At 35.4% G+C, this 16,645-nt stretch overlaps 1 protein-coding gene across 1 annotated transcript; it reads left to right on the plus strand.

Annotated features, from left to right (window-relative positions):
• Nucleotides 1-2,448: 2,448 nt before the first annotated feature.
• Nucleotides 2,449-6,211, plus strand: LOC112276486 (uncharacterized). The gene is made up of 5 exons (XM_024507864.3): nt 2,449-3,192; nt 3,418-4,008; nt 4,387-4,463; nt 4,701-4,740; nt 5,011-6,211. The coding sequence occupies exons 2-5, from the start codon at nt 3,714-3,716 to the stop codon at nt 5,793-5,795; spliced, it is 1,197 nt and encodes a 398-aa protein (XP_024363632.1). The 5' UTR covers nt 2,449-3,192; nt 3,418-3,713; the 3' UTR covers nt 5,796-6,211.
• Nucleotides 6,212-16,645: the final 10,434 nt, after the last annotated feature.

Genomic DNA, 16,645 nt, shown 5'->3' on the forward strand with positions numbered 1-16,645 from the left:
AAGTTCTACAATTATTAAATATAATTGGCAGTCACCTCGTCCTAAATTAAACTCCTGAAGGTGCTAAATTTAGCAGGATTTTGTGCAGGTGAAGATTTGAGAAACATGCTAAGAAATTCCTGTCAGCCACGGGCATATTTGGAATCTGCGCCCTTCAAAGTCACCACCGAAGCAGCGATGCGGAAGCTTCGATGTGCACGGGGGTTCTCAGTCCCGCCCGGCTGCAAAGATCTGTCCAAAAGGTCCCCTCTTGCTTCCTCAGGCTTCCTTTTCCACCTCGGTGCAATCTGATTCCAACTGACCGTCAATCACCCTGTTCATCTTTTCTCCATATCTGCCGATTGTTCCGTGTTGGGACTGGGGTAGTACGAAAGGACAGTTACGTCAGCCTGATCAGGTTTGTATGGGAAGAAAACTTACAACTGTGATTACATGATCAACTGTCTAGTGACTAGCTACCTCATTCCTCATGCGCACGAAAGTAGAATGTAAAATGGATGCGCTTGCCAGGAAGCTAAGATCCTCCACACACATTTCAGAGAAAGTGAGGATCTGATGGGTCCACTGGCAAAGTTTCTTCACTTCGATGATGGATCAGAGATAGTGTTAGACAAGTCCGAAGAGATGAGAATCGTCTGATACATTTGTCACAGTACTGGTAAAAAGTAGTAGGATAGGAGTGTGAAAAAATTGTCGCCACGGTGGAGACGGAGAGAATGTCGTGGCGTTGGAATTAAAGTGGTAATGATCACGTAATGATGCAGTAAGGTTGGCTGTCCTACGCGACTCCCAACATGCGGCGTATATACAGGGCGTGCGGTCCAATCGATCTGGGCTGGAAGCACCAGGCTCTTTCCCATTAATGATGCGAGGGGGGAGGATGGTTGAGCAGGATTCTCTTGGTGTCCTACTCCGCTTGTACGTGCTCCATCCTACGGGTTGGTCACTGGTCTGTGTTCCCAGCTTGCCTCAACAGTCGATTACTACCCTTCCAGCTCCCTCAGTGCTGGTGCAACCATACCCCAGCACTTTGCAAATATAAGTTAGGTGACATATTGCGTCCACGCCGATATTTTTTTATTTTTCTTTCTTTTAAGGCATCACTCAACAAGTTGTGACTCCAAACTGGAAAAAAGAATCTCCACATCAAAAGGAAATAACTGAAAGACAAAAAAATAATATGAAAGATCACTTTGCAGGTAAGGGAAAGACACGTGACACAACTACCCCACGAGAACTGAAAAAAATTGAAAAGAAGGGACAGGGGGGAGTAATTTAATCCGAGGGGGGAGGAGCAGAGGAAACACGGGCAGTGGAACATCAACAATTGGTTATTATTTTGGTAGAGTGCAAAGAGAATCAAATGTGCCATAAAATTAGGGAAAAGCGCGCGCTGTGATGGGCCCGGGCAATCAGAAAGCAACCCGGAAATTGGATGCGAAGGAGAGGGAATAGTGATGATGCTCGAACAAGCTGCTACAGATCCCCGAATAATGTCCCCTGGGTGAATGATATGGGAAGGGGAAATTCGAACATGGAATGCAACAGGAGAGAACGACGGATTCTGCCATAAGAAGCGCGGATTAGATTCCTAATACTTTCCTGTGGGCTTCCAACAATAGGAGAGAACTGTATTATAAACGACACATGTTTGTGAAATTTCTGTCCTCTCCATTGGTATCATTGCATCATTTGTGAGACGAAAGATTGAAGAAAAATTTCTCTAAATTATACAAGCACGGACTTTAGAAGGATGAAGCTCCCAGGATATGGAGTTTCCAAATTGGAATGCTGTCTGAAGCGTGTCAACATTAAGTGAATGTTCTCCAATCATACCCAGTTGGGAGGTGAAGGTTGGTTCTGTCCAGCGTGATCTGTGCACATTACTAACTTAAGCGTGGCAGACATGCTAGTTCTCATTGGAGACTGGAGATTTGGATCGATAATGTCGTAATCGGGTTTTGATAAGAACTAGGTATCTGATCGAGAGATTCATCTCATCCTCATCGAAGCACTAAATTTCAATTCATGATTCTTTGTTCCTACGACGGAAGATGCACGCCAAGATTACAGGAACCGGGTCGTCAATAACCATTTGAGGCAGCCCTGACATTGTTTCAAGGGTTCCGCAGACCAAATTGTGAGGTGGTGCTGCTGGATTGCAATTCGTGTTGTTGTAAATTGCAGAATCCAGTGAAGAAGGAAGAAGAAAGCCGTCCATTGCATTGATTGTGAGGAAAAAAGAAAGCAAGTAGCAGTGGTAGGGCCGGGGGAAGGCTTCAGGTCAAAATGGTGTCAGGCTTCGGCGCCAGGACCGTGCACATCATAAAGACGAGACGTTCAGAAAGTCCTTTGGTGGGGTCTCCACGGACCGTCCTGTCCGAGAACACATCGCCTGGAAAGATCAAAGCTTCGCCAACACCCTCCCACCCTATCGCTTGCATCATCGCCTGGTCAGGCAAATGCTAACACTCTTGCGCGTCTGACGTTTTCGCCCCCCTATATTCCTTTCCATAGGCGATCATGATCCCTCGCCGCTAGACGAATGTTCTGTTTGTCTAGTCTGTGATCACAAGTTGCTAATTTCTCTAGTTCATGGGAATTTCCTTGTCGGGCACTTGAAACTGCCACAAAGAGAGTATTCGATCACTTCTATGTCGGGGGGTCGCGTGTTGCCGTCGGTTTCTGCAGGATGCACGGAATCTGGATGGACAATAAGCAGTTGGGTCTCCTCGGCTTCTTGTCAAGTTCCAATTCCTTATCGCTAATGGTGATGATCGTAGACGAACTGGCGATGTCTATGTTGGGGGCTTAACTTTGCTGCGATATTGCAATTCTGAAACCTTGTCTCGTGCGGATGCATTCAGAGTTTATTACTGAAAGAGGCAAATGCTTGTAGATTGTTCAGAAGCCCTCTGAGCGCGTCAGGGAAGGACCTTTGCCAAATGCTTTCCTTGTCTGCTATTCCTCCGCTCATCGTAAGGTCTTCTGCTTCAAGCGCGTGGATGGTTTCAAAATAGCTAGCAATCGATCAGGACCTGGTCTTTATCTCTCCACGGCGATCAGCAAGTCCACCCTTGGAAGGGAACACAAGTATTGGCGAAGTTGTATGCAGCCAGTTGCCACAAGGTGTTGAAATGTTTTCCGCTGCGTGGTTTGACCACGCACGTAGCAGTTGAAACAAGTCTTGAGGTAGGCAATCTTTTTCTTCGGTTGGATAGTTTCGTCGCCGACTTCATACATGGGCTCCATATATAGATGCTGATTTATGGACATCACTTGTCACTAAACAAACCGCAACTTCAGTTGCATGCTCTCCCTGCATATATAAACTCTAGCAGGCTCTGAGGTTTCTTTAAGCTTTATTGTGCCTTGATCATTATGAAAGTCACACATCCCACTGACGCTTCCTCATAGAGATCGGACGACATCCGGACTGTTTATAAGTGACGAGCACGACTAGTTGCGACGAAGGACGGGGAGAAAACCTTTCAAATATCTATTTGTCTGGAGAGCTTCGGAGGGTAGGAAGCCGAAACTAAACAGATCATCTGGTTCAGTGAAGAATCCTAAAATATTAACGAAGAGCTTCTGGTAGGAGTGGGACAACAAGTCATGCTTTGAATCTTGTTCGATATTAAAAGCGATCAACACTGTTAGTTTTTACTGAAGGGAAGCTGCTGCATGCTTGAATAGCTTGCATCGGTGACCCCATGGATTTTCTGGGAAAACAGAGTAGCACGCACGACGGGGACGAGGTTGAAAAAGACTTTGAAGGGGTCGCTGGAAGCCGAACGAGCCCCGGAGCCTCATCAGATGATTTGTCTTCCGAGAGCAATACAACCTCCACAACAAATGCTCCAGATCAATCTGAAAAAGGTTCCCGAAGACTTGACAGTCGAGGAAAAGTTAGGCAATACGTGCGCTCGAGGTTACCCAGGCTGCGGTGGACAGCCGACTTGCATCACTGCTTCGTCGTGGCAGTCGAAAGATGTGGAGGTCAAGAGAGTGAGTTCCCCTCACCGGTGCAGTCTTTGCCTGTCAGAAAGGATTTGTTTTAACATTGCTCAATTCGAGAAGTTTGTCGTTAGGTTCTCACCGAATAACACATTTGAGTGTTAATTACTCAGCTTTTGAACATCGACATTTGTTTCCAGTTGAGCTCACAAATGTAATCTAATCAGAATTTTTCTCAATTCTCTACTGCTTAATACACTCCTACCCCTCCCAGAAACGTTTATGTGAAGTAAAATGATCTGGTTAAGAATAGAGTTCAGTGCTGAGCAAGATTATTTCATTCTGATTTACTTATGTTCGCTGCTCCATATTATATATTTACTCACTCACATCTTTGCCTTACATAGTTCGCAACCGTTTGTGACACAGAAGCAACACCCAAGATGGTGCTGCAGTACATGGATGTAAAGGGTCTGACTATTGCTCATGTCAAAAGCCATCTACAGGTTTGTTGCATTGCAAACTTAAAAATGTCCGCAGATTTTATTTTATACTTAGGTTCTTTGCTAGTTGTAGAAGATGCCAGGTATTAGTTCATGTTACCGCTGAAAGTTAGTAAATTCCACGCACCATGTAGTATTATAACAGTGGTATTTCGTTGTGAAGGAATAGGAGCCCCGTTTTCAATTTACATATAAGAGACCTCATTGATTACTATTGACATGGAGCTCGTTGAATTTCAGATGTATAGGAGCATGAAAAACGACGAAAGTCTTCAAAGCGGTAAGTTATCTACTATTTTAAGTCTACACTCCTTTTCATTAGATCAGGGTGTCTTTAATACTAGCTCCTTGGCTTATTCATTTATTTGTCTCTTTCGGATTAAAGTCCTGATCCGACTTCCAACCGCAAGTTGTTAAAAACATTAGATCAATGATGTACACCCCCAAGCAGGAAGGATTCAACGATTGAGCGCTGCAGCTAGAAACAATTGTAGACATGATGTTTTTATGCAAGTTATACTCATTTTGTGATGATTAATTCCTTATTCAGACCTTAGCCTCTGGCGTGGTTCCGGAAAATTTCAGCACCACAACAACCTCTGGCTACACTCGAGCGCCGCAGATTCTCTCAACAGAAGCAACCACCTGTTCGAACAGCCATCAGCAGGTCACCGGCACAACGCAACTTTAATCTCCGCGAAGAAACAACTGGAGGCGGAGTGGGAGGTGTGTAGACGAGAATACGACGCACGAGTTGCTTTGATGATGCTCATGGATCAGAGCCGCGTCGGCAATCCACGCACCCCTTCGGATCCGAACCCCACCTTGTCGGAATCGCCTTCTCATGTCCAGCTCATGAAGCTTTTGGACGGTCCAGCTCCGCGGCCACTAGACCGAGGTTCAAGTTACATCAACATATACAACAGATTCCAGAGCGATTCCACGAACGACCAACCTGACGAGGTTTCCAAAAAATCTTCCCAACTTGTCAAACTGCCCCCGCGCGAGCACGATGCAGCTCCCCAGAGTTATTCCTCAGAGGATCTTGTGAGTTCGCTCTCACTGTCACGCCCACATTCCTGGTCAGTTGGGCACACAGCGCCGATTAGTCAGAGGAGTACGACTATGGCAACTGAACATGTTCTTTTAGTTGACTTCTTGTCACCACGGGTGCAGAGCGGGGGGCACGGTCACCACATGGAGGACGGTCTCAAGTTGGACTTGACAATGTCCACTGGATCCGCCAGTGAACCAGAATATGAAGCTTCCCGGAGTTCGTATGCAAAGAAAGTCAAGCTGGATCTGACGCTGGACCTTACGATGTCCACCGCGTAGCGAGTTGCGATCAATACTTCAGTAAACGCTTCTGTAACATTTGTTCTGAATAAGGTGTGCAGGGGTTTTTTTTGTCAATGGGTCTGATCTGTGAATTGGAATTATCCTACAACTGAGGTCATCCCCCTTATTGTTTGCCGAAGTTGGAGCATAATTTTCTATTCTGCCTTTTGAACATTAAACAGGAATGACTCATGTGCTCAAGTGCATGTTCAGATAGGGAGAGACATCGCCACTGTGAATAGCTTGACACTCAGGACCCATAGTTTTAGAGCTTTAAAATTTTTTCTTCAGAGCCAGCGACGACACGCTGCCAGCTATTGGGACACTGCTTCCTAATAGTTTTGAAGGAATCATCAGTGACTGATCCCCTTTTGCACTAAATTATGCTCAAAGTTGACGTTCATGCCCATCAAGCTGCTTGCACAGCCTCTAAAGTCTCCCGTTTCTCACACACTCGACATTGCAGACGAGCATAAGGTCATTGTTACTTGGATTGATTAGTGTTCTACTTAACTTCAAAGATGTCAATGATTCCTCCTTATGGTTGAGTTCCGTGACATCGGATGCTACACGAAGCTTAAAAAATACTGTTCAAGATATTTGCACCGAAGAACAGTGTAGAAGTTCCTGGACGTGCAGTTCAGATGACCCGAATCCTACTAAGCAACATCCAACCGCAAATCTAAGCTCATTTCAGTCTTGTCCCAAGCTTCACCCTCAGCAAACTTCCGATGAGTTGCCATAGGTGACATTCCTGTTCCAGAGTTCAAACAGAAGCAAAAACATGTGCTCAGTGAAGTGGATCACGGAGCCCAAAATTCTATTTGACACCAGGAAGGGATTCTACAGTTGTTGAGAAGCTCTTGTCAACACCAGTCATACCTGTTTGCAAAGGGTGGGAGGGGTCAACTACAAAATGGACCGTGGGCGTTGGAGCCCTTTCCTTGTCAAGGGACCGAGTCCCTCTCAAGCTCCATGTTTTTGCAGGATAGACTTAGCCTGGCCCAGCTCCGAGGCGGTACAACTACTACAACAACAACACAGATGTTCCACCTTGCAGTTTGCAGTCCTTTCTTCCAACGGCCAACACCTCAGGATCTTGTACCATGAGCATCCGAATCTTTATTGTTTTTTGTCTTTCTTTTACAGTATCAGGACACCTTTTCACATCACACCCAACAGCAACTTCTAGCACTTTGTCAAAGCACTTAGGTCAACTGATTTGTGTGTTGTATCAATGTCTGTTGTGATGAGACAATGCTTATAACTCTCCACTTCTCCTGAGTGCACACGTGAGTTTCTGGCTATGCACTGACTATTGCTTAGCCACTGCATGCAAGTTATAGTGTTGGAGTAGCACTCAGCAGGTAGGATTTAGGGTTTAGGTTTGTGTACAGAGCTTCACTTGCATTTTCTTTGGTTTGTTGTTTACTTTGTTTGTTTGTTATTTTTTGATTTTTTGATTACTTTGTTTTTTTTGCAATGCTTGTCAATGTTGTGACAATCTTTACACATCATCATTTTTTATACATAAATGTTGTACGCATAAAAGATTAGTGTCCAACTAGTCCATTCATTCGTATCATCTAAAGTCCAACATATGTCATGTCCAACATATCGATTTATATTTTTGTGCACTCAATTTTATCTATTTGCATTGCTTTACATTCAATACACAACACTCCAAATTTTTAACATCACTCTATATATTTTTTGTAAGAAAATTGTGGTTTTTTTTTTATTATATAATTTAAAAAAAAATGGCTGAATTTTATTCTTTGATTTGTTCAAAGTTAGAGATGCCATTTTTTTTTAATTATTTACTATTTTTTTTTTGTATTACAGCTAATCTTGGTGTTATATAACATTTTCAAAGAAACTATCATATTACCAAGAAAATTAGGAATTTTTTTAAGTGATGTTAAAAACTTAATAAAATCTTAATGAAAAAAGGTATAGAATATAATAGATTGCTGATGATTTAGATTATAATACCTTAAAAAAAATTATTCTTGATAGTGTAAATAAAAATTTACATATTATTATGTAGGTGGTTACAAGAAGGTTGTAATATTCACAAAGACTAAATCTTTGAGCACAATCACTTTAAAAAGTTGTAAAACATGAAAAAAATATCCAAAAAGCTTAAATTTTATACTGTAATTTTAGAAAATATATTGCATAACATATTAAAATAATTAACTTTTAACATAATTTAAAATGATGTTATAAATTGATGGTTTATTAATTATAAATTTTATAGGTTTTTTAATAAAATATAAAAAAATTTATTATTTTTATAAGAAAAAAATTAATTAATTTTTTGTAAAGAATATTTGAAAGAATAATTATTTTATATATTACTAAAAATCCATATATTATTTTTTGATTTGATTTCTACAAATCTTATTTAATTTAATTAATATTATTAGTTTTTTAGTTTTTATTGTGATTGCCTTATTATAAATTATAATAAAAAATTTTGCTATAAAGTAACAAGTTAAGAAATAGAAGAATTGAAGCAAAAATATTATCAATTTTTTCAAAATGACTAAAATCTTTTGACACAATGCAATAAATTTTACAATTTTTTCAAAGTTTTTTTGAATTATATTTTATAATTCCATAAGAAATCAAAGAAATACATCACATTGAAATAATTACTTATTATGTTTTTATTGTACTCTTATAAATCTTTAAAACTTGTTGAAGACTAAAAATTATTTATTATGATTTTTTGTATAATAAAATAAAAATTATTGAAATAATGGATTTTTGAAAAATTATAATAAATATATTTTTGATTTTTTAAAAAAATAATTAATAAAAATTTATTTTTTATTATTTTATTTGTTACAAATATATTCTAAATATATAAATTTATTCTAATAGTTACTTATATGATTAAGTAGAAGTAGGTGAATACAAATTAATTTCATAAAATCTTCTAAAAAAGCTTTTTAGAAGCTTTATAGATGCAATTTTGACTTTAGACATATTTGTAGTTGATTGATAGGTTAGAAACTTGGTCAACAAATTAACCACATACCACACGTGCTGATAGCTTGTGGAATAAGTTAACTATATGGTGCACATATAGATGACTTGCCTTACAAGTTAAGACATGTATCTAGTAAAGTCAATATATATTGGCAGTTCTATAGAAGATTGCCACATAGCTCCTAATTAGAGAGTATATATAGAAGCAAGATTAAAGCCTATTCAAGTTCTTTTCCTTGACATTTGGTCTTATTCCATCAAACTTTTTGATGGAATCTTATTTTAGAAGTAAGTGGATTATTTGACTTCTATTATTGTATTTTGAAGATTGTAAACTATTTATCTTTAAATAAACAGTTTAATTTTTTAATGTTGATTTTTTTATTATAGAGAGTGGATTATCCTTCTTTGTAGAAATTTTTATTTGATATTAGAAGTTACGGATTACCTTCCTTTAATTTAATTCTTTAAATTTATTTGAATTATTGATAGAAGGAAAGATTAAGGATGCTACTCTCAACAAAAGAGACAATAAATTTGCAACTATTACAAATCTTCATAAGCTTGTCAACACTCTAAGACCAAAAATCTCATGTATTTCTAACATAAATCACAGAGGTATTATTCCTATATATATGAAAGAAGTTCAATGTCTATGCCAAAAAGTTGTATAGTTGAAGTAGGTAAATAAATCAATCTCATAATCAAATTTGAAAAGTCTTACTTCTATAAGTACAAGGGAGGCAAGGATTAATATGTTCAAAAAGTTTGATGGAATAAGAACAAATGTCAAGGACAAGAACTTGATAAAAACAAATAAATAAGTGAAACTTTTCTCAAAGAAAGATGACAAAATAGAAATAACTCAATATGTATATTGAGAGTGTAAATTTCACTCCTCAATCCCAATTACAAGATGGCCTAAATTAAGAGTTGCTTGTAATTGGTGGTGTGAAGTGAAGTAAGCAATTGGCAAAAGACCAAGGAGGCACAACCACAATACAAGTAAAAGAGATGAAATCAAGTAACCACAACATCCAAAACAAAGTCACAATCCGTTCACTAGATTTTTATCCAGTAAAAAGTGAAAGTAAAAATTTAAAAAAATATTTTTAAATAGATAATTTTTTTATCTTTCCAATGAAATAAAAATCATGTAATTCCAAATTACTATGAATAAGTAATGATAGATTAAAGATAGAATGTAAATAATAGAAAAGTTAAGTGAATAATTTTTACCTCAAAGATAAATTACTTAAGAAATCAGGAATTCGAGCATCACCAAGGCTCACAAGTAGTGTATATCCCCCCCTTCAAGAGGCCTTGAGGCCTTAGTCTTATCTTCCTACCTATACCCAAGGTGCTACAATGCATATGGAAATTGTACACCTCTCTTCCTACAAGGACTACACTAGCTGCTGGTCCTCCTATTTTCTACTAGTAAAACTACTTTTTTAAAATTTTTTGACTTCACCATGGTGTTTAAAAACACCCAATTATCCCAGAAACCTTGCAAGGTCTTCAAAAATTGCTTCATTTCTTCATAATGGCTCTCAAGGTGATAAAACTCAATTTTACCAAAGTCTTGAAATTTTCTCTAAAAATTCATAAAAAATTCTAAATAAATTCTAAACAAATTCTAAAAAATCCTATAATATTTCTATAATACTAATATCCATATGAGGTTGTATTTTCCTATATTGGTAATTTTTTATAGTAATAAAATCAATTTAAATCCACTAAAAATCATATTTTTTATATAATTAATTAAAAAGACATGAAGCTCTTTTTCATGCTTCTTCTAACTACTATCTAATCTTTGATAGGATTATATAAGTAATACATGTAGATAGAAGCCAATGAAGATATTAGTTTCAATAACTAAGTCTTAATACTTAACAATAAGAAAAATACTAAATTAACTAAGATAATTGTCTCCAAGACTTAGTAAGACTCTATTTTATAACTTTTCTTCTAATAATACTTTTGTAACTTATAAATACTTCTAAATTATAAAAAATATTCGAATATTCAAAAAAAAACCCTCTACTCTTAATATTTGTATAATTGAATGACTTAAAACTATATTTTTAACTAATCCACTAATTAAGATTAATTTGTGGGACTTACATATGGCGACCATCTGGGACTATTTGTAAGAAAAGAGAGAATCCAACTCTTGCATTTGACACGGTCTATAAAAATTAAAATAACTAAGATAAAATAAAATATAAAAATTTATCAAAAAAGACATTATCATCTACTAGAAGCGGAATATGACTAGAACTACTAAAACATTGACCTAGAGACAAAAATAGACAACTATTTGGTTTAGACTCAATATGTCTCTACATGTAGCAAATTCTAGTTCAATCACTAGTTCAAGTTTTGATAGTACTATATTTTTAGATTTGAACTAAGACTATATGTTTATAATTCATAATAGTAAAATTGAGTTCTATAGACTACATGGAAGACGTCCATGACTCAAGAAAAAATACTTAATCATACTCACCGCCTGTGCCTTGAGGCTAGTATTAAAGTATATTAAAAAGATAGTAATCTATAGGTTTGATTTAAAACTACTATAAAAAAAAAATGATAGTGTATATTGATATTGGAGCCAATATTTATATTTTATATTCCTTACAATGACTTCTATTAGTTTGTATAGGAAAATCTTTTCCATCTAATGTTTTAAGTTGAATTGAATTATTATCAAAGACTTCTTTAATAATATAAGGCCCGGTCCAAAGTGCATCAAATTTGGCTAGAAATTCTAGTTTTCTAGTATCTTGAACCATCATCCACATTCCTGGAGTAAGAAGACAATTTTTTATCTTTTTATCAAAGATCTCCTTCCTTCTCCTCTGAGTTGTTTCTATATTTTGAGCTCTAAACTTTTGAATCTTACTAAGTCTTTCTAAATGCTCTAATCATTCTTTCAAAGATTAAGAAGTATCCAATCTTTCATCAATGGCAATGCGTAAGGATGGGATTTTAAATTCTATTGGCAAAATGGCTTCTATTCCATATACCAAAGAAAAAGGTGTAACTCTTGTAGAAACCTTATAAGTAGTTCGGTAAGCCCAAAGTGCTCAAGTAAGTTTAAGATATCAATCATGCTTAGAATCTATTATAATTTTTCTCAATATCCAAACTAACGTTGTCGTGTTGTGGTTCGGCTACTACATGAAAATAATGTAATTATATACTTAATATATAATTTACTAAGTAACATGGTGAGAGCCATATTAGTAGATTTTAGTTGGTTGTAGAATATAATTTGATTATTACTTTGAGAAGAGGTTGTTTAAAAAGATTATTATAGAATTTGTATAACTTTAATTTCCTTTTGATAGTGGCTTTTAAGATTGGTTTTGGTTGATAGTAACTTCTAAATATTTAGAATCACCTTTTTTAGACATTGGTGACCTTTAAAAACTTATTTTGGTCTTTTTATTTGGTGTTTAGAGCATAAATTATGTAAATCTTATAAGAAAAAAGATTGAAGAAGGGTTTTGGTAGCAAAAGGAGTAATTAGGGCACCAATATAGATGAATGGAGATGGATGATGAAAATCTCCATTCCTATTGATCAAAAATCATGACCAATGGGCTTTGAAGAGGCAGCCAAAGGCCATATTAGAGATTAGGATTAGTTTTTCGGGGCATTTGAGCTTTAAAGGCTAAAGTCAGCAATTTTAGGTTTTTGGCTATGATTTTGGTGCAAGTTTTGTATGATTTGGAGTTTATATAAAGGAGATATAGGCGCTCAAAGTTAAGGTGTTGATTTGGAAGCTATTGTCACTCTTTTTAGCATAACGCACACGTACAGAGGGCAATTGAGGATCGGCAATTGCAACTAAAAAGAAAACTTTTGCAGCTACACTTTTTGTATATTGCTTACTAGATTATAAGTTATAATAAAGGAGTTATTGGATTTTAAAGTCAATGCATGCAATCTAAGGGTAGTAAATAATTTGATTTACTAGTGGTTGTGTATTGAGCTATATCTTGAGCAATTTGACAAGGTTTTGGCTCAAAATTTTAGGGAATGTGTAAATGTATGTAAGTAATTTATACATAAGTTTGATAAAATTTGAATATTGGATTCTTGAGATATTAAGAACTTAGTGCTTAGGTGCTTGTAAATTAGGGTTTAGAGCATCTACTAGGTTTTTTTAGATATCAAAAGATTGGGAGAGAATTTGGAGTTTGCTTTTTTTTTTTGTGGTAAAATTTAAGGATGAATTCTACCTATTTTATAAATTTGAAACAAACTAAATGGTTAAATCAAGAGTTATGAATTTCTAAAGTTCGGAAAGAGAAAACCCTTTGTGGAAAAAATATGTTTTGAAGGGATTTTATTATATTTTGAGTTTTATGCAAAATAAAGGAGTTTTGGAAGTTAAGACAAGAATCATATAAAGGTTTAAGCTACACTCTCTATAGCTAGATACCCAGTTTATTCTCAAATAGTAAATCTTACCATACGACAATGTTTGTTTAACCCTTTATATAAGATCATTTATTTGAGGATGATAGGGAGTAGTTTTTCTATGATTGATGGTAAACAATGTATTCATTTCTTTAATAGCTTCATTTAAAAAATGAGTACCATTGTCACTCACAAGGATTTTTGGACAACCAAAAAGAGCTATGATATTTTTATATAGGAATATGGCAGTTTGTTTAGCACCCGTTTTCTTCATAGCTTTTGCTTCTGTCCATTTGATCAAATATTATATAGCTAAAATGATATATTACATCTAACATAAAGATGCAGGATAAACAATATAATCCAATATAATCTATGCTCCATTTTTCAAATGGAACAAGTGGAAGTGAAGGATTTAAAGGCATTGCAAGATTTAAATCATTGCATGCATATTTTTGGCAAGCATTATAAGATCTTACATAAGACTCTGAATTGATAAACATTGTAGGCCAAAATTAGCCTATTCTAAGGATTTTTTGAGTTGTTAATCGATCAGAGAAGTATCCACGACAAGCACTTGAATGATAAGCTTCTATTACAAGTCGTACTTCTTCATAAGTAAGACAACATCTTAAAATTCCATTAATTCCTCGATAATATAATTTCTTAGCTGTAAGAGCAAAATAGGTACTATTTATTTTAATCTTTTATTTTTCATTTTTGGATAGAACATTGGATAATTGTTGAATACTCAAAAATTCAGCAATATATTCATACCATATAGAAACCACCATAATATGGAACAAATGAGCATCAAGAAGTTCATCATTTATATCTTGAATACCAATGGTTGTAGATAATCATGAAAGGTGATTGCTTGTTTGTATTATTTTTTCGGTTTGTATTGCATTGTATAATCAAATTTTGCTAGAAGTAATATCCACCTTGCTAATCTGCCACTTAAATCTGGTTTGTTCACAATATATCTGAAGGCCATGTGATCTACAAAAAAAATAATCCTGTTCATCAAAAGGTAATGGCGGAAATTTTTGACACTAAAGACCATAGCCAAACATTCCCGTTTTATAGTTGTATAGTTACGTTCAGCATTTGTTAATTGTTTACTAGCAAAAGTAATAGGATGAATCACACCCTTATCATCTGGTTGGCATAATGCACTACCTATTGCCAATTCAAAGGCATCATAATAGACATAGAAAGATTGATCCCAGTTTGGAGGTAGTAGATAAGGATATGAGAGCAATTTGGCTTTAATTGCATCAAAACTGGTTTAGCATTCAGAAGTCCATTCAAATTTGGTAGTCTTCTTCAACAAATCAGTCAATGGAGACACATGAGTAGAATATGATTCAATCAAATCAAGATACCAACCCATATGTCCTAAAATCTTTTGAATGTCTTTTATTCCATTTGGAGGTGGTAGGTTTACAATAACCTCTACCTTTTTTGGATGAAGTTTTTTTTCCTTCTTAAAAATGACATAACCTAATAAAACTCTTCTTTTAACTGCCAAATAAACCATGTCCGGGTTGAAAGAAATTCCTACTCTTTTACGACGTTGAAAACATAATTGAAGGCTTATAAAGTGATCATTTTCTGAAGATTGACAACTAAAGTCGTCAATAAAAACTGACATAGTTTTTTGAAGAAGGTTTGAGAATGCATTGGTTATAACTCTCTGAAAAGCTGAAGGAGCATTGCATAAGCTGAAAGGCATTACTATACATATAAAGGTTCTCCGAGGTGATGTAAATACAGTCTTGTGCCAATCTTCAGGAACTATTGATACTTGATTGTAACCAGAGTAGCCATCTATAAAAGTATAGATGTCATGACTTGCCACATCATCTACTGTAGAAGTGATAAAAGATAATGAAAAATGGTCTTTTTGAGTGTACTTATTTAGATACCAATAATCCACATACACCCTGAGTTTATTTCTTCCATTTTTCTTCACCAAAACAATATGAAAAAATCAATCTATAATTTCTATAAGCTTTATAAATCCCACTTGAAGTAGCCTTTCTAATTCTGTTTTCACAATGAGTTACATTTTAGGATTGAATCTTCTATGTTTTTATCTAACAGATGTTGTATTTGGAAGAAGTGAAATAGTATGATGACAAATTCTAGGAGGAATACCTTTTAAATCTTTATAAGACTACACAAATATATCTCAATATTCCATTACTAAGGATTTATATTTCTCAAGTTCTCCTTCACCTAATTGGGATCCAAACTTGACAAATTCGAGTTCTTCTTCATCATGATTTACTAGAACTTTGATCCAATCTTGTTCTACCAGATGTATGGAGTCAATGGATCCATGGTACCAATCTTTAGATATTGGTGGATAAGTCGGTATATCATGTCCAACTTCAATGCCTTATAAAGTACATTTAAATTGTAATAGAAAAGGCATGATGGTTCCTTCCTTCATAATAGTATCCAAATCATCTACTTGAGTTCCGTTGATTTTCAAACTAAAAGCTTCATTTATATAAATATCATCAATTAAGGTTGCAAGATCTAGACAATCATCTTCAAGTTCCAACCAATCAATTACTTCTATAAATTGAATGTAGATATCTTCTTCTTCATATAGATTCTCTTCTAACCATTTAGTAAAATCACCTTCATCTTCATATTCATACAATCCAAGACCAATACATTTTATTGGTGCAATTGTTCAAGTTGAATTTGATTGGATAAAACTATTTTGTTTAGCATCTATAGATGTTGGTGTTTTTTCTAATGGAGCCAAAGTTTGGAGTCTAAAGTGACTAGATACTATGATTTTTGTACGATTTTCTAATGGTTGAAAAGTAAAATAAGGCTTAGAAGCCCCCAATTTGTTACTCTTTTAGATTACCTCAATCATCTTCTTCTTAATAATAGAAGGTAGCTATCCACTTCTTTATATAGGCATATGACATAAAATGATACCATATAATCTATACCTCCTACTTGCATATGAAGGTCTCGAATTTGACTTAAAGGTTGAGAAGGTCTTTGATCAGCTAGTCTTACCTTTATAATTGCCTTATGAGTGATTTTTAATCCTAATTTGATCATGGTGGATTCGGGCATAATATTGATGCTACTTCTATCATCTACTATGACCTTAAGAATTACTTTATCTACTATTTCTACATCTATCTTAATAGGTCCATACTCTCTATTGTGTTTTTCTTCTTCCAAGATAATATCTCCTTCTAAATCTCCAACTTCAATTTTAGCTATTTCTTTCATATTTTTGGTTTGTCTTTATGTAATTATACTTTCTTTGAGGTTTTTTTTTTATGGTTGATGCTACTTGAACCAATTGACCAAAAGAAATGTTGGCTCTAGTCCTACAAAGGTCTTGCCATAAATCATATGGTTCT

The sequence above is a fragment of the Physcomitrium patens genome, chromosome 24 (genome assembly GCF_059467195.1).
Source record: "Physcomitrium patens ecotype Gransden chromosome 24, ASM5946719v1, whole genome shotgun sequence".
Classification (NCBI taxonomy): domain Eukaryota; kingdom Viridiplantae; phylum Streptophyta; class Bryopsida; order Funariales; family Funariaceae; genus Physcomitrium; species Physcomitrium patens.